The 24,222-nt window shown below is 36.3% G+C and overlaps 3 protein-coding genes and 1 long non-coding RNA gene across 11 annotated transcripts; 3 read left to right on the top strand and 1 right to left on the bottom strand.

The window, feature by feature from the left end:
• The first annotated feature begins 1,375 nt into the window (after nt 1-1,375).
• b3galt6 (UDP-Gal:betaGal beta 1,3-galactosyltransferase polypeptide 6) lies at nt 1,376-6,358 on the top strand. Its single transcript, XM_051122036.1, has 2 exons — nt 1,376-1,685; nt 4,452-6,358. The coding sequence occupies exon 2, from the start codon at nt 4,459-4,461 to the stop codon at nt 5,461-5,463; it is 1,005 nt and encodes a 334-aa protein (XP_050977993.1). The 5' UTR covers nt 1,376-1,685; nt 4,452-4,458; the 3' UTR covers nt 5,464-6,358.
• A 182-nt stretch (nt 6,359-6,540) lies between these two features.
• On the bottom strand, nt 6,541-11,354 carry si:ch211-160o17.6 (protein FAM107B). Its single transcript, XM_051123329.1, has 5 exons — nt 11,253-11,354; nt 10,608-10,647; nt 10,377-10,521; nt 7,990-8,134; nt 6,541-7,736 (listed from the first exon to the last, which is right to left on the bottom strand). The coding sequence occupies exons 1-5, from the start codon at nt 11,274-11,276 to the stop codon at nt 7,635-7,637; spliced, it is 456 nt and encodes a 151-aa protein (XP_050979286.1). The 5' UTR covers nt 11,277-11,354; the 3' UTR covers nt 6,541-7,634.
• Nucleotides 11,355-16,731: 5,377 nt separating this feature from the next.
• LOC127173439 (uncharacterized) lies at nt 16,732-18,621 on the top strand. 8 transcript variants are annotated; one of them, XR_007828757.1, is made up of 4 exons: nt 16,732-16,804; nt 17,172-17,257; nt 17,495-17,668; nt 17,788-18,621. It is a non-coding gene; the product is annotated as an uncharacterized LOC127173439 (long non-coding RNA). The 8 variants fall into 8 exon arrangements; XR_007828756.1 differs by lacking the exon at nt 17,788-18,621 and adding an exon at nt 17,053-17,095 and having other exon boundaries at nt 17,495-17,715; XR_007828761.1 differs by lacking the exons at nt 16,732-16,804; nt 17,788-18,621 and adding exons at nt 16,858-16,933; nt 17,053-17,095 and having other exon boundaries at nt 17,495-17,715.
• Nucleotides 18,622-20,692: 2,071 nt separating this feature from the next.
• On the top strand, nt 20,693-21,943 carry tmem167b (transmembrane protein 167B; the record flags this gene model as incomplete). Its single annotated transcript, XM_051123380.1, has 2 exons — nt 20,693-20,864; nt 20,942-21,943. Coding segments are annotated over 2 exons (255 nt in total), but the record flags the coding sequence as incomplete, so codon positions are not given.
• Nucleotides 21,944-24,222: the final 2,279 nt, after the last annotated feature.

Consider the following 24,222-nt stretch of genomic DNA (forward strand, 5'->3'; position numbering starts at 1 on the left):
TGCATTAGAATGCACAAATTCACAAACTTGTTTTGACATCTGATCCTCTTTCACCTAATACCTTTACTTAAAGTACCCTGGGGATTTTAAAAGAAATATTTTAATAATTCAGTATCACATTCTCTGAGGATGTTCACATGACCTGCATGTAATTATTTAATGTAACTTTTTTTATGATTTAATTTATTATTCATTGTTTTTATTAAACTTATAAATCCCCTGCAGTTCCTTCACAAACCTCAGTTTAGCAAACCTTGATGTAATGTAATATGTTTAATGCACCTCATGTAATTAGTAACAACAAATGGAATATATATTTTTTTACTCATTTGTATCAATATGGTACAAGATTATTCTATTTAAATCAATGCAATAAACAAGTTAGGTCAAAAGTAATCCAGAAGTTGTCTGATTACGTTACCTAAAATGTGTAATGTAATGGATTACTAACTACATTTTTTGACATGCAATTTGGAATCAGTAACGGATTATTCTGACTACAGTTTACATTGTATTATGGATGTTAAGCAGCGACTTTATCGTTGTACTTATGGAAACATAGTAACTATAACTATATGCATATGTGTACTATAACTATAGTAACTATAGTAAGTATAACTATATGCATAACTATCTGATATGTGACCCTGGACCACAAAACCAGTCATAAGTAATACATTTGTAGCAATAGTCATCAATAAATTGTATGGGTCAAAATTTCTTTTATGCCAAAAATCATTAGGATATTAAGTAAAGATCATGTTCCATGAAGATATTTTGCAGATTTCCTACCATAAATTTATCAAAAAAATTTTTTTTTTAATTAGCAATATGCACTGAACTTCATTTAAGCAGTTTTCTCAATATTTTGATTTTTTTTGCACCCTCAAGTTCCAGATTTTCAAATAGTTGTATCTCAGCCAAATATTGTCCTATCCTAATAAACCATATATCAATGGAAAACTTATTTATTCAGATTTCATATATATCCGATATTTTCACATATCTTCAGATGATATATAAGTCTTAATTTTAAAAACTGGTTTTGTGGTCCATAATTCAGTTTCATAATTCAGACATTCTTCTCAAATCATTGTCAGTCGATTTTCTCAATATTTAGATTTTTTGTTTTTTTTTGCACCCTCAGATTCCAAATTTTCAAATAGTTGTATCTCAGCCAAATATTGCCCTATCCCAACAAACCATGCATTAGTGGAAAGCTTATTTATTATATGCATATATGTATACATCTTAATTTCAAATAATTGCCCCTTCTGACTGGTTTTGTGGTCCAAGCCAGCGTCGCTTTTGATGCAAACATTTTATCATCCAGTCCTGTGTGTGGCGCAGGTCGTGTATGGATCTGTCAGAGCATCAGCGCTTCAGTCTGTGGTTGTGAACGGGAAGTGCGGAGTGTGTGCGTGTGTTTGAGCTGGAAAATAATGAGGCGTTCGAAACGCTTCCACACTTTGTGTTTTAGTCTGACGTTTTTAGTTATTGAGAGACGCGTGTGCATCTGCTGTGTGTGAGTGTTATACGTTTTGTCTGGAGAGGCAGAAAACGGACAGCTGTGGTTCACCTCCATCACATCAACTGCTACTGCAAAACAAACAGCCTCTAATAATAAAGATGCACAGGATGAGCCATAAGCGCAGTAAATGAACACTTTGACGGGAATCTTGCAGGTAATGTGCATGTTGCGTGATGAGTCTGTCTCTCTATGTGGTTTTCTAGCCTGGTTCAACAAAATAATCTAATTTTATTATTTACCGTTTTGTTATTTTATTATTGCATGTAGTTGACATACTATACTTTAATTAAAATAGTGTAAAATAACAATAATTATTTTATAATTTTATTATTATTATCATTATATTATTTTGGGGGGGGAAAAGTACTATATAATGACTGCATGGAATATTTATATGTTAATATAAAATTAGGAGCATTTAAAAATAAGTAGTGAATTAAAGCAAAATGAGTGAATAAATAAATAAATACGTACATAGGCTGCTAAGATTTTGATGTTCATTGATCTGATGTTCACTTACTCTAAAGGCCTGTTTATAACAACACAAATATTAGGCCTGAAAATTGGGTTTGAATTTTGCATTGGATTTATCTGTTCAGACCAAAAAAAAATCAAAAAACAGCAGATATCCTGAATGAAAGTGCAGATTCATTCTCTGACAGTCGGTGGCGCTTATAGAAGCAGAAATGCAGCAGTTACCTTGAGTTAACACCAGTGACACAACACAACATCACTCAACTTCTGTGTCTAAAGGTGTGTGCACACCAAAAATGAATTTATTTGTTTGCATGAGTAGATTACATATAAAGTAAATGCAAACATGTGAAAGTTGTGCCTGGCAATGCGGCTAATGCAATTGGGTGATGCGATTACCGCAAATGCGTGATATTCACTTTAATCGTGCCTTCTGCACAAGTTGAAAAACTGGAGGAGCAAATTCGCATTATGTATTGTCGCACAACCCAATCAGCGAAGATCTTATTGACGTGTCAGATTTGACAAGTCTGGTTGTATTAGAAAATGTAGGAGAGCATGCATGTTGTTTTTATTTGTGTGGGGGAAAACTAGCGATGGGAAAAACAAACCTTTTTTGAAGCTCTCGAATCAGTTGAACCAGTTGTTTCACAAAATGATTCACAGTTTCGAAGCGCTTGAAACACCACACATGTCAGTGATGCCTGCTGGTCAAAACTGTGTAAATGCATCAAAAACCCAATGCGAATACTTTCTAGAAAGTATCAGTATAATTTGTGACCCTGGACCACAAAACCATGCATAAAGATTTATATGTAACCGGAAAACCGGACAGGACAATATTTGGCTGAGATACAACTATTTGAAAATCTGGAATCTGAGGGTGCAAAAAAAAAAATCTAAATATTGAGGAAAATCACCTTTAAAGTTGTCCAAATGAAGTTCGTAGCAATGCATATTACTAATCAAAAATTAAGTTTTAATGTATTTACGATAGGAAATTTACAAAATATCTTCATGCAACTTGATCTTTCCTTCAAATCTTACTGAATTTTGGCATAAAAGAAAAAATTATAATTTTGACCCATACAATGTATTGTTGGCTATTGCTACAAATATGCAGTTGTAACAAATATACTTACGACTGGTTGTGTGGTTCAGGGTCAGATATGTTAAATGCAATTAAAATAACAAAATACCATTTAAATATGAAGTGTCTGTATAATATGTGATTTAAAAAAAAAAAAAATATATATATATATATATATATATATATATATTAATTTGCAGAACATGTTTTGTTTGTTTTAAAACAGTTATGATGTAACAAAGCCTCGTTTACTTGACTTTGGCAGCCTGATACACGCTCCAAACCACTGTTTCGAAACAAGTGATTCGCAAAGGTTTCGAAGCTTCATGAAGCAGTGTTTCAAAACACATCCCACGATTAGTCTGGAGCGAATATTTGTTTCACTTTTGGTGTGCACACACACCACAAAAATTAATGTGTGATTGCATTTGTGACCCCAGACCACAAAACCAGTCATAAGCAGCACGGGTTTATGTGTAGCAGTAGCTAACAATACATTGTATGGGTCAAAATGATCGTTTTTTCTTTTATGCCAAAAATCTTTAGGATATTAAATAAAGATCATGTTCCATTTAGATACTTTGTATATTTCCTACCATAAATATATCAAAGCACAAGTTTTGATTAGTAATATGCATTGTTAAGAACTTCATTTGGACAACTTTAAAGGTGATTTTCCCAATATTTAGATTTTTTTGCACCCTCAGATTCCAGATTTTATAGAAATCTGTTGTAATCTCACAGAAATAGTTGCATCTCAGCCAAATATTGTCCTATCCTAACAAACCATACATCAATGGAAAGCTTATTTACAGATGTTAAAATCTTAACTTAAAAAAAATTGACTGTTATGATTGGTTTTGTGGTCCAGAGTCACATTTGTGTTTGCTCAGCAAAATGTATTGGATGAAATCTGGTAATTTCAAAAGGAATCCATGCAATTGGAAATAAACCAGTGGACACATTAGACTCTGAGCATGAGAACATTTTTTAAGAACAATTTTACATACAATACATCCAAAATGTGAAAAATGTAATCTGCGTCACTTTACTGTAATCATTTTTGCCCACAAAAGTTTGCTGTGACCTTAACCTGCTTCTCACGGAGAAGTAAATCAAAAAGCACGAAACGTATTGGTTGGCCAATTTTGCATTGCAATGGAGAGAGATCAAAAGACCTTTCTTTAAAAAAAATAAAAAATGCAAATGCTCATGATGATCTGAACAGACTTATTAACAGCGGTTCATTCAAATGAAAATATGTTAATATTATGCACGAAATGTTCACCTTGGTCTGAACAGGCCTTAAGGTTGCACACATTATAGCTAAGACTACGACTTCCTTCTATTCCCCAGTGACATCATGAATTTGGTCCGTCTTGTGTGTCGTCACAAGACAGCCCTGGCACTCGGCGTCTTCTTCCTATTCGGCGTCGTCCTTTTATTCCTCGCCAAATGTACGTCCGAGACGCTGAAGCCGGCTGAGTCCCCAGGGGTGGCGCCGCGGGCCGAGTCCCGTCAGAAGCCGCCGGCTGGACTCCCTCAAGCCAAAGAGCTCTCCACATTCCTGGTCATTCTTATCACCACAGGCCCGAAGTACACCGAGCGTCGTAGCATTATCCGGAGCACCTGGCTGACCAAACAGGATCCCGAAGTGCTCTATTGGTTTGTGATCGGCACTGAGGGTTTACCCGCCGAAGACCTCCAGAACCTCGGAACGGAGCAGATCCGTCACCATGACCTCCTCTTGCTCTCCGACCTCCGGGATTCGTACGAGAACCTCACGCAGAAACTGCTTCACATGTACTCCTGGTTGGACCAAAACGTGGACTTTAAATTCGTTCTGAAAGCCGACGACGACACCTTCGCCCGCTTGGATCTTCTCAAGGAGGAGTTGAAGAGCAAGGAGCCCAGCCGACTCTACTGGGGCTTCTTCTCTGGCCGCGGGAGAGTGAAAACGGCCGGGAAATGGAAAGAAAGTGCCTGGGAACTGTGCGACTATTACTTACCTTACGCTCTAGGTGGAGGCTACGTGCTGTCCGCCGACCTCGTGCACTACGTCCGTCTCAACGTGGGGTTTCTAAAGACTTGGCAAAGTGAGGACGTGTCCTTGGGCGCCTGGTTGGCCCCCGTGGACGTGAAGCGGATTCACGATCCGCGCTTCGACACGGAGTACAAGTCGCGCGGCTGCAGCAATAAGTACCTGGTCACTCACAAGCAGAGTTTAGAGGACATGTTGGAGAAGCATCAGACACTACAGCGAGATGGGCGTCTGTGCAAAGAGGAAGTCAAACTGAGGTTGTCCTACATTTACGACTGGAACGTCCCGCCTTCCCAGTGTTGCCAACGCAAAGACGGCATCCCCTGACTTGTCTGTGACCTTACGTATTTTTTTCCACTTGCTATTTATTTATTTATTATCAATGTCGTGTGTCGAGCCGAAACAGCATTTCCTAACCTTTCGAAAAGGCTTTTTAAGTTAGAAATGTGGGAGATGGTTTTACAAAAACGCTGCTTTTTTTGAGATTGAGATGCTTTTCCCTTATTTGGGGCAAATAGATTTTTGTTAAAGTGATCTTTGAGATCATTTCTGCTGTATTCTCTCCATACACCTTATGTACTTGATGTCCACCGATCGAATTCTCCATCGAATCATTCGTTTATAATCCTGAGATGTGTAGAGTGTGTTTGTTGTAATGAATTTACATGGATATGAAAAGGAGAGGCCAGACTAGTGGTTTATTATTATCAGGAAAGAAACTTGAAGATAAATGTTCATATATCTAAAAACAGATGTTTTCCAATGTGTTAGAGAACCTGAGATGGTTTTCTTTGTGAGTTTTGCTCACAGATTTGCCATATGACACTAAAGCTGTCTTGGAGATTAGAGAACTTGGCCGCCAAGTTTTGCAGTGTTTCTAGTATTTTATGTGTTGTGACTGAGTTGTAAATACCTCAGATTTTATTAAACATTTTTGTTGTTTTTACACCACACCAGTCCACTTGTATGATTTTGTATAATATGTGATCATATTTACATCTATATGGTGAAATTATGCAAGAATCAGAAACTGTGGTAATTCTATATGAGGTGAAACATTTCCCCACAAACATTTGTTAACCTTTGAACATCCAGATTTGCATTGTTTAGCAATATGTGACCCTGAACCACAAAACTAGTCATAAGGGTCAATTTTTTTAAATAAATAAGCTTTCCATTGAAGTATGGTTTGTTAGGACAATATTTGTCTGAGGTACAACTATTTGAAAATCTGGAATCTGAGGACGCAAAAAAATCTAAATATTGAGAAAATTGCTGTTTGTCAAAATGAAGTTCTTAGCAATGCATATTATTAATTAAAAATTAAATCTTGATATATTTGCGGTAGGACATCTACAAAATATCTTAATGGAACATGATCTTTATTTAATATACTAATATTTTTTGGCACAAAAGAAAAATCAGTAATTTTGCCCCATACAATGTATTGTTGGCTATCACTACAAATATACCCATGCTACTTACGACTGGTTTTGTGGTCCAGGGTCACATATGAAGCTACTTAGTTTGAAAGTGGTGCTTTATGCATCACTACACTATTGATAACGGTGCAGTGGACCTAATTTGTCTGCAAAGTTTTGCTAATCTCAACAAAAAATTATTCTGAAACGTCCATGCGAAACAATATTGAATAGCAGACAGGAGTTCCTCGTCATCAGACTTATGGTTGGAGAGTGGTTAAGGATTCTCTGCAAAACTGACAACCTCAGCTTGGGGGGGAAAAAACAACCTAAAAGTTTTATACCCTGGATGATGATACAAAAAGCCATTTGCACACTTTAAAACCCAAATGATTTCATGTATAAAGTGTTTTTCACGGCGCGTCATCCATCGGCCATATGCAAATATTGCTGATTATTGCTACTGAAAATGGTCATTTATTGTCATGTTTTGAGCTGTACTAATCAGTCGGACCGGAAAAAGCATTTGGAGTACTACAGACTGCCAAAAGTTATAACAAATCAAGAAGGAGAGTGAAAAAAAAAAATAGACAAACCGAACCAGGATTTCCAAGGTAAGAATCTTGACCGCATTCGTGTTTGTTTTTATCATTTCCTCTCCGGTAGGTGAAATATTATGTAAATATCTTAATATTGCTTGTACATATCTTTACTACCTTTTAATTTTAGTTTGTCAAAACCATGCGCCCTTTCCTGCTCAATTCCTTTTCTATGTGTTTTCACAACTTTCACACATGTTTTTTTCATGGTTTAGACAGAATATATTAGCAGAACAGTAGTACATTAGATTCAGTATTACATTAACCATACAATCCATGCTATTGTTTATATGATATGTATCGTCAGTATGGCCGCACATCCGGGTAACTGACCAAATCGTGATGTAAGTGCAAACGCTCAGTCAGTGAGAGGGCACACACAAAATGCCAGTCAATAATGATAATTGATAATAATGATTCCCTCTGATGGAAAAAAAAGCTGTTCGTTGAAGAAGTGGATTTTTGTCATTCTGTTGGTTCAGTATCCTGTGACGGTGATGTGCCTCAGGTTGTCCCGCACTCGAACAAACTCTGGCGTGTTTTGTAGGTCCTGTCTGCGCCTCAGCTCTTCCTGCTCGTACTGTAAGGAGAGAATCACAGCTCTGATGAGTCTCCTAAATGCTAATAATACAGAATTGAAATATCTTGTTTTTACAGGGTCTTTAAAGCTTATTTAAATGGTACATCATTGTTCAAAAGTTTTGGGTCAGTAAGATTTTTTTAAAACTGTTTCTTATTTCTTATTGTGCCATTGTTGTCATCGTAGTTCACACGTCATGATTCACTGACACCAGCGTTAAAGGCCTCAATCGTGCATCCCTGTGAGCACGTACCGCCAAGAGTTTTTGTCGTCTCTTGTGCAGCTGTTGCTCCAGATCTGACGGCGGCTGTGCGGCTTGTTCTCGTTCTCTTTGCTGCTCCAGTCTCCTCTGTTCCATCACCCGCTTCAGCTCCGGCTTCTCTTCAGGCAGGAGACCCCTGCAAACACAGTTTCCAATAAGAAGTCGTGTTTATTAGTACCGACTCATTCTAGTGATTCATGTAATACTGTAGAAATTAATTGCTTGAAAACTCGCAAACGTACAATTGAGGTCAAAAGTCTACATACACCTTGCAGAATCTGCAAAATGTTCATTATTTTACCAAAATAATTTTACAAAATGCATGTTATTCATTTAGTACTGACCTGAATAAGATATTTGAGAGGTTTACATATGTGACCCTTGACCACAAAACTAGTCATAAGTAGCACAGTTACATTTGTAACAATAGCCAAAAATACACTGTATGGGGCAGAATTATCGATTTTTCTTTTATGCAAAAAATTATTAGAATATTAATTAAAGATCATGTTCCATTAAGATATTTAATACATTTCCTACTGTAAATATATCAAAACATAATTTTTCATTAGTAATATATTTTTTGGCACCCTCAGATTCCAGATTTGCAAATAGTTGTATCTCGGTCAAATATTGTGCTATCAAAAGATGATGTATAAATCTCAGTTAAAAAAAAAGTAGAGAAAAGAGAATATAAATAATATATATTTCCATAAGAGAAAATAATAGTTGAATTTATAAAAATGACCCTGTTCCAACGTTTACATACACTTGATTCTCAAGACTGTGTTGTTCCTGAATGATCCACAGCTGTGTTTTTTGTTTAGTGATAGTTGTTCATGAGTCCCTTGTTTGTCGTGAACAGTTAAACTGCCCACTGTTCTTCTGAAAAATCCTTCAGGTCCCACAAATTCTTTGGTTTTTCAGCATTTTTGTGTATTTGAACCCTTTCCAGCAGTGACTGTATGATTTTGAGATCCATCTTTTCACACTGAGGACAACTGAGGGACTCATATGCAACTATTACAGAAGATCCAAACACTCACTGATGCTCCAGAAGGAAAAACCATGCATTAAGAGCCGGGAGGTGAAAACTTTTGAACAGAATGGAGATGTGAACATTTATCTTATTTTTCCTAAATATCATATTTTTTTCATTTAGTACTGCCCTTCAGAAGCTACAGAATATACTTGCATGTTTTTCAGAAGACAAAATAAGTTAAATCTACCCTGATCTTCAAATTCAAAACGTTTTCACCCCCCGGCTCTTAATGCATGGTTTTTCCTTCTAAACAGTCAACAAGTGTATGTAAACTTTTAAACGAGTCAAAAGAGTCATTGGTCATTTTTATAAATTCAACTATTATTTTCTCTTGTGGACTATATGTAAACATCTTTTATGTGAAATATCTTATTCAGGTCAATACTAAAAAAAATAACATGCATTTTGTATGATCTCTTATTTTTGCAAAATAATTAATATTTTGAAGATTCTGCAAGGTGTATGTAAACTTTTGACCTCAACTGTATTTATCTCTCTCTTGATTGAGTTTACACTATAATTAGGAATCTAAAATATTTAATATAATTACAAATATGGAAACTAAATGAGAAACCATAAAGCTTGATATTAGTGTAATATTTTATCATAAACCAGTGTTTTTAAGAAAATACCAAATATGAGTGTCATTTCATAAAGTATTTTAATAAGACTGTTAGAATCAATGAAGCTGTCTACACTGTGAAATCTGCCTCTTTTTATTATACATCTGCTCACTGAATACACCGCTGCCATTTCAGCGATGACTAATCAGAACGGTTTATTCCATTCCTAAGCTCAACAGAATCATGTGTGATTGGTTATAAAACTCAATGCTGTTAAAAAGTATGATGCAATATAAGCAGATCTAAATTAAGCAGTCAACACTTTTAATTTAATTTTCACTTAATTTGTGGCAGCTGTAATGAATTTAGTTTAAATGTGCAGGGGGAATTTGTCCAATTTACCTTATACTTTTGTGCATATGATGTTCAGATGTCATTACGAGCTCACACACACTCAATAAGAGATGATCCTGCTGGCATTGTTTTCTAGCTGTAGGTCAGATCAGTGGCCTGTAGATCCTCTGTCCCATGAGCTAATGGAGGTCTGTGGTGATTGTGTTCAGACGGCAGATGCTCTGATCCCTGGGAATTGGCCTTAACTCATCCACACATAAATGAAAACACAGCCTCACCACACACCAAATCTTAGAAGCGCCCTGTTTTGTGTGAGTCAATCGTAATAGCCTGCTAATTTCTCCATGGTTATCAAGTCATCCGAGAAACCGTCTGGTGTTATAAATGAACAGGATGGGCTGTCGTCGATTCTAACTCACCATCTGTGGCTGACTAGCAGTTCACGATGTAAAACTCTACGACTGGAAGACTCCAGAACAGGGTTGGGCGGTTTCTTCGGGCGGATAAGATTGTCCTGGTCTTCAGTAGTCTGCTGAGATGCAGTAGTCACACAGCTGGAGCTTTCTGATGGATGTGGAAAATGAGGTTATGAAGTTTTTTGTTTTTTTTTTGAGAAAAAAAAAATCATAAAGTGCTAAAAAAAAAAATACCTGTTCTCTGATTCTTGTGTCCCATTCTTTGTGAAATAACCTTAAAAAAACAAAAAATGATGAATCAGATGTTAAGTGTATTATTTCTGTTAAAATTGTTTATTTTCTATTTTTTGTTTTATATGTGATTGTTGTACCATATTCTACAAATGTACCATTCATGTTTTATATATTGATATTAATATTTTTTTTAATTTATTTACTAACATAAAAACAAATCAAAGTAGCCAGACAACAAAAAGAAAAAGAAAAGCATTACAATCAGAAAGATATGTCATTTGGGGCTGTTGCTGTTTTAGGTTATTCAGTTCTTTTTTTTAATTTATTATTAAATGACATAACAATACAATATAAATTATTTTAAAGAATAATTTAATGTTTTAATTAAAACATTGTAAACAATAACAATACTACTACTACTACTACTGCTAATAACAATATAATTATTTTAAAAGTAAATAAAACAATTTTCACAAATGATCTAAATTAAGGCATGAAATTCGAAAATACATGTTATCCGTGTAAAAATAAATTATTTTAACTAATATTCCAGTCACAGATTTACATTTAAAATAACTAAAAATCATTTCTAAGAAAGCATGTGGTCCCTTACATGAAGTAATGAAGTCTGTAAGCAGGTCTTACCTGTGTTTTGTAATATAGCAGCATACTGAGCTAAAGGAGGAAGCGGCACGCTTCTCAAGTGCACAACGTACAGTTTTAAAGGTAAAGCTGGTTGCTCCACAGCTTGATGCAACTAATGGCATCAGATTACCTGCTTAATACACCTCAGGTAGGAGGAACGATTGGACTGGATGATGCCCATTGCCCGACAGATGGTGGATTACATAAAGGTTCAATCCCACTTAGAAGCAGCCTGCTTTGTTGTTTAGAAAAATGAAGCCAAAATAAGACCTACTGGTGAATCATATTTGCTGAGCATGTGGAACAAGATTCATAGAGTCTTCTAAATGTCCACATGTTGTTTTATGATAACAGAAGAACAATTGTACCACTAATGGTTTAAGAAACCATGATAGAGTTGAGGTAGACATTAACAGCTTAACAGCTCATTGTAAGTGTGGCACTGGCATTAGGACATACACACACAAATAAAACATGCCAACACAGCGGCTGCCAAGTCTGTCAGACGACAGCTGAGGGCACCTTATGCTCTCCTTCTCCTGCCAACTACATTGTCATTGAGAGCCCCTGCCAGGATGCGGTTAGAGACGGTGGGAAACACTCGTGTCTGTGTCACTGTGGATATCAGCTGCATTCAGCATTGACCTAATATTGAAGTCACCAGTGTTGGGGGTAACGCATTACAAGTAAGACGAGTTATGTAGTATTATTACTTTTTCCAAATAACTAGTAAAGTAACGCATTACTTTTTAATTGACAAGAAAATATCTGAGTTACTTTTTTCAAATGAGTAAGGCCAGTTACTTTCCCCCCCATTTACTGATTAAAAGCTCTCCTGTCCCCATGTTGAGAGAAATCAGGAGTAATGTTAGTTCTAGAATAAATGTGAACATGCATTAATTCATCTCACTCACAAAAAACAGATTCAGTATTCCTCAAAAACAGTGAAATTCAACTCAGAATATACAGTGCCCTCCACTAATATTGGCACCCTTGGTAAATATGAGCAAAGGTGGCTGTAAGAATAAATCTGCATTGTTTATCCTTTTAATCTTTCATTCAAAAAATTCACAATATTCTAACCTATCATTTAAGTAAAACCATGGAAAGCAGGGGGAAAATCTTTTTATGAAATAAATGTTTTTCTGTACTTCATGTTGACCACAATTATTGGCACCCAATTATTGCAATGTCCTTTATTCAAGATAACAGCTCTGTGTTTTCTTCTTTAATGTCTGAAGAGTTTGGAGAACACCTGACAAGAGATCAGAGACCATTCCTTCAAACAGAAACTCTTCAGATCCTTTAGTTTCCCAGCTCCATGCTGGTGCTTCTTCTCTTAAGTTCACCTCACGCATTTTCTATAGGGTTCAGGTCAGGCAACTGGGACGGCCATGGCAGAAGCTTCATTTTATGCTCAGTGACACATTTTTGTGTTGATTTTGATGTTTGGATCAATGTCCTGATGGAAGATCCAACCACAGCTCATTATAGAACCTCTAACAGATGCAGTCAGGTTTATATTTTTGATCTGTTGGTAATTGCTAGAATCCATGATGCCATGTATCTGAACAAGATGTCCAGGACCTCTGGCAGGAAAATAAGCCCACAGCATTAAAGATCCTGCAGTATATTTAACCGTGGGCATGGGGTACTTTTTGTACCAAACCTATCTTGAGTGTTTGCTGCCAGAAAGCTCTTTTTTTTAGTTTCATCTGACCACAGAAGCCAGTCCCATTTGAAATTCAAGTTGTGTCTGACAGCTGAATATGCTGGAGTTTGTTTTTAGATGAGCAAGGAGGATTTTTCTTAAAACCCTCCTGAACAACATGTGGTGATGTAGGGGCTGTTTGAATTTTTTTTTTTAGTCTTTTGGCCCCAAGACTCAACTAATCTCTACAATTCTCCTACTGTGATCCTTGGAGAGTCTTTGGACACTTAAACTCTCCTCCTCACCATGCATTAGGACGATATAGACACACGTCCTTTTCCAGGCAGATTTGTAACATCTTTAGTTGATTGGAATTCTTAATTATTGTCCTAATGATGGAAATTGGGATTTTCAATCTCTTAGCTCTTTTCTTACAGCCACCTTCTATTTTGTGAAGCACAACAATCTTGTTCTGCACATCAGAACTATATTATTCGGTTTTATTCCTTGTGATGGATGATTAAGGAAATCTGGCCTTTGTGCTCCTCATATTTATAATCCTGTGAAACAGGAAGTTATTGCTGGACAATATCATACTCCTAGTCATTCTAGTGTGCTAAATAAATGCAAATATGAATGGGAATATACTTAAGAGATATTTTATTCATTATAATTTCTAAGTGTGCCAATAATTGTGCCCAACATGCATATGAGAAAAACATGTATTTCATAACGTAAGTTTCCCCCCCACTTTTAATTGTTTTACTTCAATGAAAGGTTAGCATTTTGTGAATTTTTTGAATGTTAGATCATAAAGATAATCAAAGCAGATTTATTTTCATAGCTGTCTTTGCTCATATTTACCAAGGGTGTCAATTTTAGTGGAGGGCACTGTATATGTTAGATAATACAAATATCCTTAATGCATTTAATCCCATTTTATTAACTGACGTCTTTGCTGTCGACCTTCGATGATCCAATTCAACCATACTAATAAGCAAAAATTACTCAAGATAATCTAACATTTGTTTTCCTTTTTTTTTTATTGCTGAAGAGTTGACTTTTTTTTTCTTCTGCGGTCTACTGTACAGACGTGAATTTACTTTTCTCAAGGTGTGAAAAGGCTTTTACATTTGCCAAAAATAGAACTTTTTATATTAAAAACAAACAAGCAAGCCCTGCCCAGATTTAAAAAGTAACGCAAAACTAAAGTAACGCATTACTTTCCATAAAAAGTAACTAAGTAACGTAATTAGTTACTTTTTAGGGAGTAACGCAATATTGTAATGCATTACTTTTAAAAGGTTTGTTTGTGAGCTTTACTTGGTAAAGAGTTAACAATTACTCAAATCACGATTTAGTGATTATAGTTATTCACTTTATTTTATATATTATATAAAATTATATTTGATTATATATTTTATTAGTAGTAGTATTATAATATCTTATTTTAGCAAACAAATTATTATTAGTAATAATCAGTGTTGGGCACGTACCTTTAAAAAAGTAATTAGTTATAGTTACTAGTTACTTCTCACAAATAGTAACTGAGTTAGTATCTGAGTTACATCATTATAAAAGTAACTGATTACCAGGCAAAGTAACTATTGCGTTACTTAAAAAAAAAAAAAATCTAATTTAATATAACTATAAAATAAATATAAAACATTGTACACTAATCTACACTATTTTAATGTTGTTGTGGGCAGTGTTGGGAATGTTACTTTGAAAAGTAATTAGTTATAGTTACTAGTTACTTCTCACAAATAGTAAGTGAGTTAGTAACAGAGTTACATAACAGAGTTACATCATTATAAAAGTAACTAATTACCAGGGAAAGTAACTATTGTGTTGCTTTTAAAAAAAAAAAAAAAAAATTAAATATATTAAATAACTTGGATGACCCCAATATTAAATATGTTAAATGAATGAAATTTTAATAAAATTAATTACATTTTTAGTTTACTCACCAGACTAATATTAAATATCTGATATAATATTATAATTATAATTAGCATTCAACTTTAGCCATTAGAACTTTAGTAATTAGAATAAGCATGTATGAATGCATGTTTGTCATGTTGACTGAACTTAGGACTGGTGCTGATATTGTTTGTAATTTAGTGTTTCTATGAACGTCTTGTTACTACCACGAATTCTACTATTAATAACAATATTAAACACACTAAGGTTTAATGAGCTGCTGAGTTCATGAATATTAATCACGTCGTCTGCGTTCGCTCTAACTGATTTGCTGTAATCAAAACAGGGACGATAAAAGGTGAGCGCCAGCCAATGAGATTGCTGTTTGCACATTAGCTCCGCCTACTACTGAAGAAACCAGCAGTTCTTAAAAGCTGAAGTATTCCAAAGGAGCTCCGTTGTTTTAAGAGGAAAATACAACAAAGAATATCGTTTACACGTAGCGCGTCAATTCTGCGTGGTATAAGACTGTCGCTCTGTGTCTTTCTTTGCGTGTGTGTGAGACAAAGCGACGGCTAGTCGTGTACCTTCACACTAGAGTTTACAGCTCGTCAAATACAAGTACGCTGCGCATCCATTCAGATGAACTGAAAAATACAATTATAATAATATTATAACTAGATGAGTAAAGTTTGAGAACAAACTTTAAGTTGGCTTGAGAAAGCCTAGCCTGAAAGTTTGAAGCAGTTGTAAACGTATGGAAGCAGCTAGCATGATTTAACACATTGCTTACATGATTTAACATGTTGTTAACATGTTTTAGCATAATTAGCTTATTGCTTGTAGTTTTATAGGCTGATTACAATGTTGTTAGCATGATTGGCATGTTGTTACCATAATTTGCAAATGACTAGAATGTTGTTAGCATGATTAGCAAGTTATTAGCATGTTTCCAGCCTGATTAGCATGTTTTTTACATGAATAACGTTACTAGCTTGTTGTTAACATGTTGCTAGCATGATTAACATGTTACTAGCATGTTGTTAGCACGATTAGCATGTTGCTAGCAGGTTTCTAGCATGATTAGCAAAGTTGCTAGCATGTTTCTAGCATGATTAGCAAACCTGCTAGCATGTTTCTGCCATGATTAGCATGTTTCTGGCATGATTAGCAAAGTTGCTAGCATGTTTCTAGCATGATTAGCAAAGTTGCTAGCATGTTTCTAGCATGATTAGCAAGTTATTAGCATGATGTTAGCATGATTAGCATGTTACTAGCATGTTGCTAGCATGATTTAGATAGCTAGATAGATTAGAAATATTAGAAATATTAGAGTGGAAGCTTAAATGAGTCTAAATTGATTAGAAATAGTACGTAGAAGGGAAGCTTGAGTGAGTCTCAAGGGATTCTGGGAGTTTAGATTTGAATTTTGTCAGTTGGAGTTTGAATAGTGTTGCTCATTTGAACATTCTGTCAATGTAAGTCTATGGGATTTTTGGTGGTTTTCATAGTCTGGTTTACGAAAACTGTAAGCCGGATCAGTCTGAAAAGATACAGCACACCGAGTCAGACCAGCCTGAAGGTCTGGGCCGAGTTTGGTGGTTCTAGCTTGAAAACTCTAGGAGGAAGATATGTACATTTCCTGAAGAAAATGTGAGTGGTGCTTGCCGTGGCAAAACTCGGCTCTCGGTTGCTAGGGTGTTGCTGTGGGGTTGCTAGGGTAACCAGGGTGGTTGCTAAGGTGTTGCTATGCAGTTGCTAGGGTAACCAGGGTGGTTGCTAGGGTGTTGCTATGCGGTTGCTAGGGTACTTGGGGTGGTTGCTAGGGCGGTTGCTATGGTACCCAGGGTGGTTGCTAAGGTGTTGCTATGCGGTTGCTAGGGTACCCGGGGTGGTTGCAGGGTGTTGCTATGCGGTTGCTAGGGTACTCGGGGTGGTTGCTAGGGCGGTTGCTAGGGTACCCAGGGTGGTTGCTAAGGTGTTGCTATGCGGTTGCTAAGGAATCCATGGTGGTTGCTAAGGTGTTGCTATGCGGTTGCTAGGGTAACAGGGGTGGTTGCTAGGGTGTTGCTATGCGGTTGCTAAGGTACCCAGGGTGGTTTCTAAGGTGTTGCTATGCTGTTGCTAGGGTACCCGGGGTGGTTGCTAGGGTGTTGCTATGCGGTTGCTAGGGTACTCTGGGTGGTTGCTAGGGCGGTTGCTAGGGTACCCAGGGTGGTTGCTAAGGTGTTGCTATGCGGTTGCTAGGGTAACCGGGGTGGTTGCTAGGGTGTTGCTATGCGGTTGCTAGGGTACTCGGGGTGGTTGCTAGGGCGGTTGCAAGGGTACCCAGTGTGGTTGCTAAGGTGTTGCTATGCGGTTGCTAGGGTAACCGGGGTGGTTGCTAGGGTGTTGCTATGCGGTTGCTAGGGTAACTGGGGTGGTTGCTAGGGTGTTGCTATGCGGTTGCTAGGGTACTCTGGGTGGTTGCTAGGGTTGTTGCTAGGGTACCTAGGGTGGTTGCTAAGGTGTTGCTATGCGGTTGCTAGGGTAACCGGGGTGGTTGCTAGGTTGTTGCTATTCGGTTGCTAGGGTAACCGGGGTGGTTGCTAGGGTGTTGCTATGCGGTTGCTAGGGTACTCGGGGTGGTTGCTAGGGCGGTTGCTAGGGTACCCAGGGTGGTTGCTAGGTGTTGCTATGTGGTTGCTAGGGTACTCGGGGTGGTTGCTAGGGCGGTTGCTAGGGTACCCAGGGTGGTTGCTAAGGTGTTGCTATGTGGTTGCTAGGGTAACCGGGGTGGTTGCTAGGGTGTTGCTATGCGGTTGCTAGGGTACTCGGGGTGGTTGCTAGGGCGGTTGCTAAGGTACCCAGGGTGGTTGCTAAGGTGTTGCTATGTGGTTGCTAGGGTAACCGGGGCGGTTGCTAGGGTGTTGCTATGCGGTTGCTAGGGTATTTGGGGTGGTTGCTAGGGCGGTTGCTAAGGTACTTGGGGTGGTTGCTAGAGTGTTGTTAGGCAGTTACTAGTTGTCACAGATCATTACTATGGAGTTTTATAGAGTTCTTAGCCTGATTTAACACTTAGCTAATCACTATTAGCATGTAGCTCTTCACTGCTAGCATGACTAGCATCTTAAGGATTCCTATTTCCTAGCATGAACCAAAAGAACCAAGTCCCTTGTCTCTACGATGTTCTGATGTAGAGATATAGGACTTGCTAGATGGTTGCTAGGGTACTCTGTTTGGTTGCTAGGGAGTGGCTTGGCAGCTACCAATGATGACACTCCAAAGGCTGCTTGTCGGTATGAATGATATAGATCAACCCCCATGTCCCCATGACATTCAGATTTGAAGATATGTCTGTGTGGGTTTCGTTGCTAGGGTGCTCGATAGTGGTTGCTAGGGCGTGGCTAGGAAGTGTGTATGGTGATTCATGATTGGCTGTTAACTGCCCTGAGTCAAATGAGCCCACCCCCGTGTCTCTATGACACTGTGACCCAAAGATATTCATCTGGGCTTTTATAATGGCAGTCTATGGGATCAGTTGCTAGGGTGCTCTAAATGGTTGCTAGGGCGTGGCTTGACGGCTTCACAGTGATCCTGAGAGTCTGATTGGTTGGCTGAGTTAAATGAGCCCTCCCCCATGTCTCTATGACATCCTGATCCAGAGTTATGTTCAATGCAAAATTCCTATGTAAATTACCATAGTAGGAAAAACACATGCTTTTCATGGGCCGTCCCTCCCCATAGTATGTCAATGGGGCCACTTTGGGGGGCTCTTGCGCCCCAGGGGTACAACTTATAGCCCACTGTGAGGTATGTTCTCGCACAGCTTGCAAACCTCTCCAGATATGGTGAATCGCATGTTTCTACGAAATTCTCGCTCGGCGCTACGACCCCTCAAAGTTGGCCGCAATGCATTGTCTATGGGATTTTTCGGCTGATTTTTCGCCCCGTGTACGAACATCGTACACCCGATCGCTTATAAAAGTCATAGCACACCATTCCCGAATAGGCCGCACGATTTGACGCCCATTTCATGGGTCTGTGACAAAAACTGCGGGACGAGTTACGCGCCGAAATTTGTACGGAAGAAAAATAAGAAGAATAATAAGTATGTGAGATAATAATAGTGATGCTTCGCCTTTGGCAAGCACCACTATGAGGTGAACTGTCTAATTTGTGCAGGAAGAGTGTGTCGTCGGATAGAGATGAATGCTGTCAGTCAGCTGAGTGTGTGTGAGTGTGTGTGTGTGGACGTGGCTCATTGTGGGGCCGCAGCTAGTTTAACCTTTATCTCAACATCACTGCATTTTTCTAAATAATACACGAGTACGATATCATAATGCCATCTGAGTACTTTTATAAATATGGTCGTTCAGCGTGAACAATGCAACAGTGTAACAGACTGACAGCTTCACTCTGATTGATCCCTGTGTGAACATCAGCCATTGCATTTACATCTAATTACTGTCAAATGTAAACAAACACACTCTGCAGTCAAAATATTATCTGTTAAGTCTCTTCTTTTGCTTAGGTAAAGATTGTGTGTTTTATCAAGTGTCATCGACAAATCATGTGCTTTCCCTGTTATATTAATAGTTTGAGCACACATAGCTGGTTGGTTTGAAGCTTGAAATTTGAGTTCTGTACTAAAAAAACTAATACAATAAAATAAAATATAATAATTTATCACATATTTGCATCTATTTGATTTCATTTAAATATTCTTCAAAATGTATTATTATTCGTATTGCTTAGAATTAGCATCAATCTGTTGATAAGTTAATAAGCAAGTTGAATCAGGTAATAAGAATGAACATTGTTAATGATGATTAGTTGTGGAACAAGCAATGATCAGTTGAAATTGAAAGAAACTGGGTTAACTGGTGATAAATACATGAAGAATTCATTTTTCAATCTCAATCAAACTTCAGTTGGGTTATTTTGATTAAAAGTAACTAAATAATACAGCTAACTAACAATAAAAAACATGATTTTTGAAACTAAACTCTTCATATATAAACAGGGTTTTTGTGGATTTAAAACGCATTCAGTTTATCATCATATTTTATGTGTGTTAGTTTATGTTGAAACTAATCTGAATGGATGGAAACGTTTCATGCAATGTGAATTCTTAAATTTAGGCCTAAATATTTTGTTCTTTGAGTGTAACAAATTATTTAATTCACTTTTGCAGTGTATATTTCTACAAATATGGTACGTTACACAGTGTTATTCTGTATTTTGAATATTTTTTTTCCCCTTAAAAAAATTATTACCATTAATTAGTAAGTAAATTTCATTTTAAAAGGTTTATGTCATCACGTAAATTGTTTAAAAAAAAAAAAAGAATAGGTTAAATTATATGTAATTGTTATTGTCATTATAAAAAATAATATTTTTATTTATATTTACATTTTTATTATATAACACACAAACACATACACGGGTCAAAACGAATAATTAATGTTTTAAAAGAAGCCATGTATGCTCTCCAAGACTGCATTATTTGATCAAAATAAAAGTACAGTAATTATTATATTAATAATAATGTATAATGTTTTTTTTAATGATTTCTGAAAGATCATGTGACACTGAAGACTGAAGTAATGATGCTGAAAATTCAGCTTTGGTCACAGAAATCAATTACATTTTAAAGTGTATTTTCCGTATAATTTAAAATAATGATAAAGAAAATATTTATTTTAAATTTTAAAAATTTTACACAAAATTAAATTTATTATCAGATAAATGCATTATGTTGAGCCTAAGAGCCTTGGGTCATAAACATTAAAAAATACACAGAGTTTCCTAAAGGCCACTTAAAATGATTTTCAAAAACACTTTAGTTCAAGTAAATCTCAATTTGTAAACATACGTTTGAACTGCTCGTGACAGAGGGTTAACGGCGTGCTCTTTGTTCACAGTGTACTCGTTCGACGGCATTCTTGTGTTTGGGCTCCTGTTCATTTGCACATGTGCGTATCTGAAGAAGGTCCCTCGTCTGAACAGCTGGCTCCTGTCTGAGAAGAAAGGTGTCTGGGGAGTCTTTTACAAAGGTGAGTCATCTGTTGCATCTGTATTGAAGATAATGATGTTGCAGTGAGGTTTCACATGTTTTCTCTGTTCTCTGCAGCCGCAGTAATAGGCACACGGCTCCACATCGTGGTGGCGGCGTCCTGCGTGTGTATGGCGTTTTACCTGATCTTTCTGAAATGACCTGGATGAACGGGTCTCTGTGGACTCTGGACTGCAGAAGTCCAATAGAAACGCAGTGCGGGCAGGTTCGGCCGGCTACTGGAGAAGACGCACAGTGAGCCGACTCCACCTGCGGTTTAGCACCCATTTCAGACCTGCTTTCCATTTTTGTAAACGTTTAACTTAAGATTAGATTTCGGGTGAATTCGGTCTTAGATCAGGGTTAAACAGTAATATCTGCCGAAAACGAAGCACCTGCTTATGGATTCAAACTTCACATCTTTTTCTCGTGTCGTTCTCTCAAACATGCACATTTTTGCTCGGGCTTAGAGGGGTACAGTAAAGAAAGCAGAAAAACAATGTTATCTTGTGCAATTTTTGAATATAAGTTGTTTTTATAAAGATGTCATTTATTAAGAGCTTCAAGATTTTAGGTTTTGGTGGTGTGAATGGCTTTTTGTCATTATTTCATTGACCCCAAATGTTTAGAATAAACATACGAGACCTATTGGGACAATTTAACAATTAAAGGTTTTCCATAGACTTTCACCGTAAAATAAATTAAAAGTGATTTAGTTTAGTAATGCTACTAGATCAAAACTTGCAACTTTTTTTGATACATGCTCTAATTTTATAATATATGTAAAGGCAAAGCCTCTTGATCTACGGCATGCGATTTCATTGTAAAGACGTGTCTGTTTGCTAATCACACTTACATAAAACCAATAATCACAGACATAGATGTCTTCACTTCTCTGAACAGACAAGCTTTCATATTATATGTGGATAATATAAAATTATTGGAAAAATCACAATGGGGAAATACACTACAAGTTCAGTCTTAAATATATACCTATGAGGGTTTCAGCTTCCTGTTTATTAACCATGCTAATTTCACTTTTTCAACTCTTAAGTTAAAAATTAGGAAGGAAGGAAGGAAGTTTCTCTAATACATCTCCACGATGCTAAATGTATAAGGTCCCTTTTTTGTGTTCATGCGGTTTGTGTCTATTACACAGCACAAACATGTACATGCCAAGATGGTTTTTTTTGGATTTAAGCATTCAAATATATGTCCTGAAATGTATGTGAACCTATCAACAACTTATCATGTACAAAAGTACAAAAGTCCTCTTTCAGTAAATCTTCTCGTTCAGCCTGTAAATGTATGAAATGATAGCTGTTGGGTGTTCATATTTGTAAACATGTGTAAACATTATCATAATAAATATTTGATATAAAACCCTATGCAACAAAACACTAATATGTGGGAAGGTTTCTCTCTCTCTCTCTCTATATATATATATTAGAGTGAGTAGTCAAGTGAGTAGAATTTTGTTACCATACACAGTTTTTGCAAACAACTAATGAAAGCCAGTTACCTCATTTTACGTTTTCATAGATGTCAGAAGATATAGACCATAAATACAAGTAAAACACAAATATTGTATTATTAACTGCTGTTATTATAAGAGAAAAAGCATGATTAAAGCACCCTTGATATAATATAAATACATTTCCGAAGCATTTATTACTGTTTATGCTTGTTTCGAGGTTTTCGTTTGCATCCTCACGTGTTTGTCCGGCAGATGTCCTCAGCGTGCAGTTCTTTGAACTCTTTGAATCAATGAATCATTTTGCGAATCGATTCAGTCGGTTCGAAGATTCAAAAATCCTCGTTTCTCTGTTCACTTACCTGATGAGATAAATAAAAGGTGAAGTTCGAGCTGTGCTTTTGAATGGTGATTGCTCGGTTGTTTTCCTTTTACCTTGAATCCTTTATATTTTTTTATTTGATGCCGTGGATTTTATGTTTTCCATGTAGTCTGGACTGTTATGCGATCTAACGGATCTTTTAAGCATATTTAAATCACTGTTGAGATGGTTTGAGTAATAATTCTGAATTCTAACTTTTCACTAAGCACTTTGATTTTAATGGCTGTAAAAATATGTGAAGTATTTGTTTATGTCGTTCCCAAACAACGCCATGTGGAAGCTGGTACTTTTCTCTGCGCTTTTAAGAGTGAACCAATCATAGCGTTCCATTTTACTAACGGTGACGTAGCAAGTAGTGTTAATAGTAAGTAGTAGGAGAAGTATACTAGTATGCGATTCCGAATTCAGCACTGTACTATTATACTGTTATAACCGATAAGGATTTTGTTTATTGACGATACGACAGATTTTTATTTTGTTCTGGAAAGTATGAAAGCAATACGTTTTATTTTTGTAGGTGTTTTTAAACTGGTATTTGAATATTTTAAGAAATGTTATCACATATTTTATTGCCCAATAGAAAATAAAAGACAGAGAAAGAGCATATTAGTCATTAACCCATTTAATCCCATCGTAAATAAAAAGCTTTTCATTGATAAAGCTTTGAAAACCTTAATGTTTTAGTGTACTTTCTGCAAATATGGAAAAAAATAAAAGGTCTCAGTTAAATATGTGCAGTTTCACATGGTTAGTGCAAATTGGCACATGACTAAATCAGTTTATGTAAAGCAGTAAATGTTGCAATGACAAAATGTTGCACTAAATTAAAATTTCAAATGTTACAAATAAGTTACAATATTGATTTTGTAATACTCGTAGCACTAATATAAATATTTGATGATATATATAAACACAAAAAAGTAACAATTTGTCTTTTATCCCAGTATTCCTATAAATGTTGTACAAGGGGTTTTTTATGCGTAATAGCAACTATAGAATGTGATCAAATAGCTTAAAATAGCTGGGCTAAGATATCTAACTTTTTTTACTGCATATGTTAATTCAGTACACACATTATGCCACAATAAAACACAAATTTTCACACACTTTTCCAAAAAAAATTAAATAATGATTGATTATTTCAAAGGGTTACTAATGACACATCATTCGGATATTTTCATGTCTGGGAAAAAATTGGGATTAAACGGGTTAATATTACTGGGAAACATGTTTTTTATATGAAAGACTACATACTGTATCCTGAAACAAAAAGGCTATGTAATTTTTTATATTATTTTACTGCTCACATAATTTAAACAGCTACGCTGATTACATATCGTTAATGTTTGTTTCAGTTTTGGTGTTGCTTATATTGATATTCTTTTTTTTTTATTGCAAATTCAAATATTACAATAATGAAGATGTAACACATACGGACAAAAAAAAAAAAAACTCAAAGATGTTGTACAACTGACTCAAGGATTTTAAAAGTTTTAGAAGCCT

This window comes from Labeo rohita, chromosome 11 (assembly GCF_022985175.1).
Source record: "Labeo rohita strain BAU-BD-2019 chromosome 11, IGBB_LRoh.1.0, whole genome shotgun sequence".
NCBI lineage: Eukaryota > Metazoa > Chordata > Actinopteri > Cypriniformes > Cyprinidae > Labeo > Labeo rohita.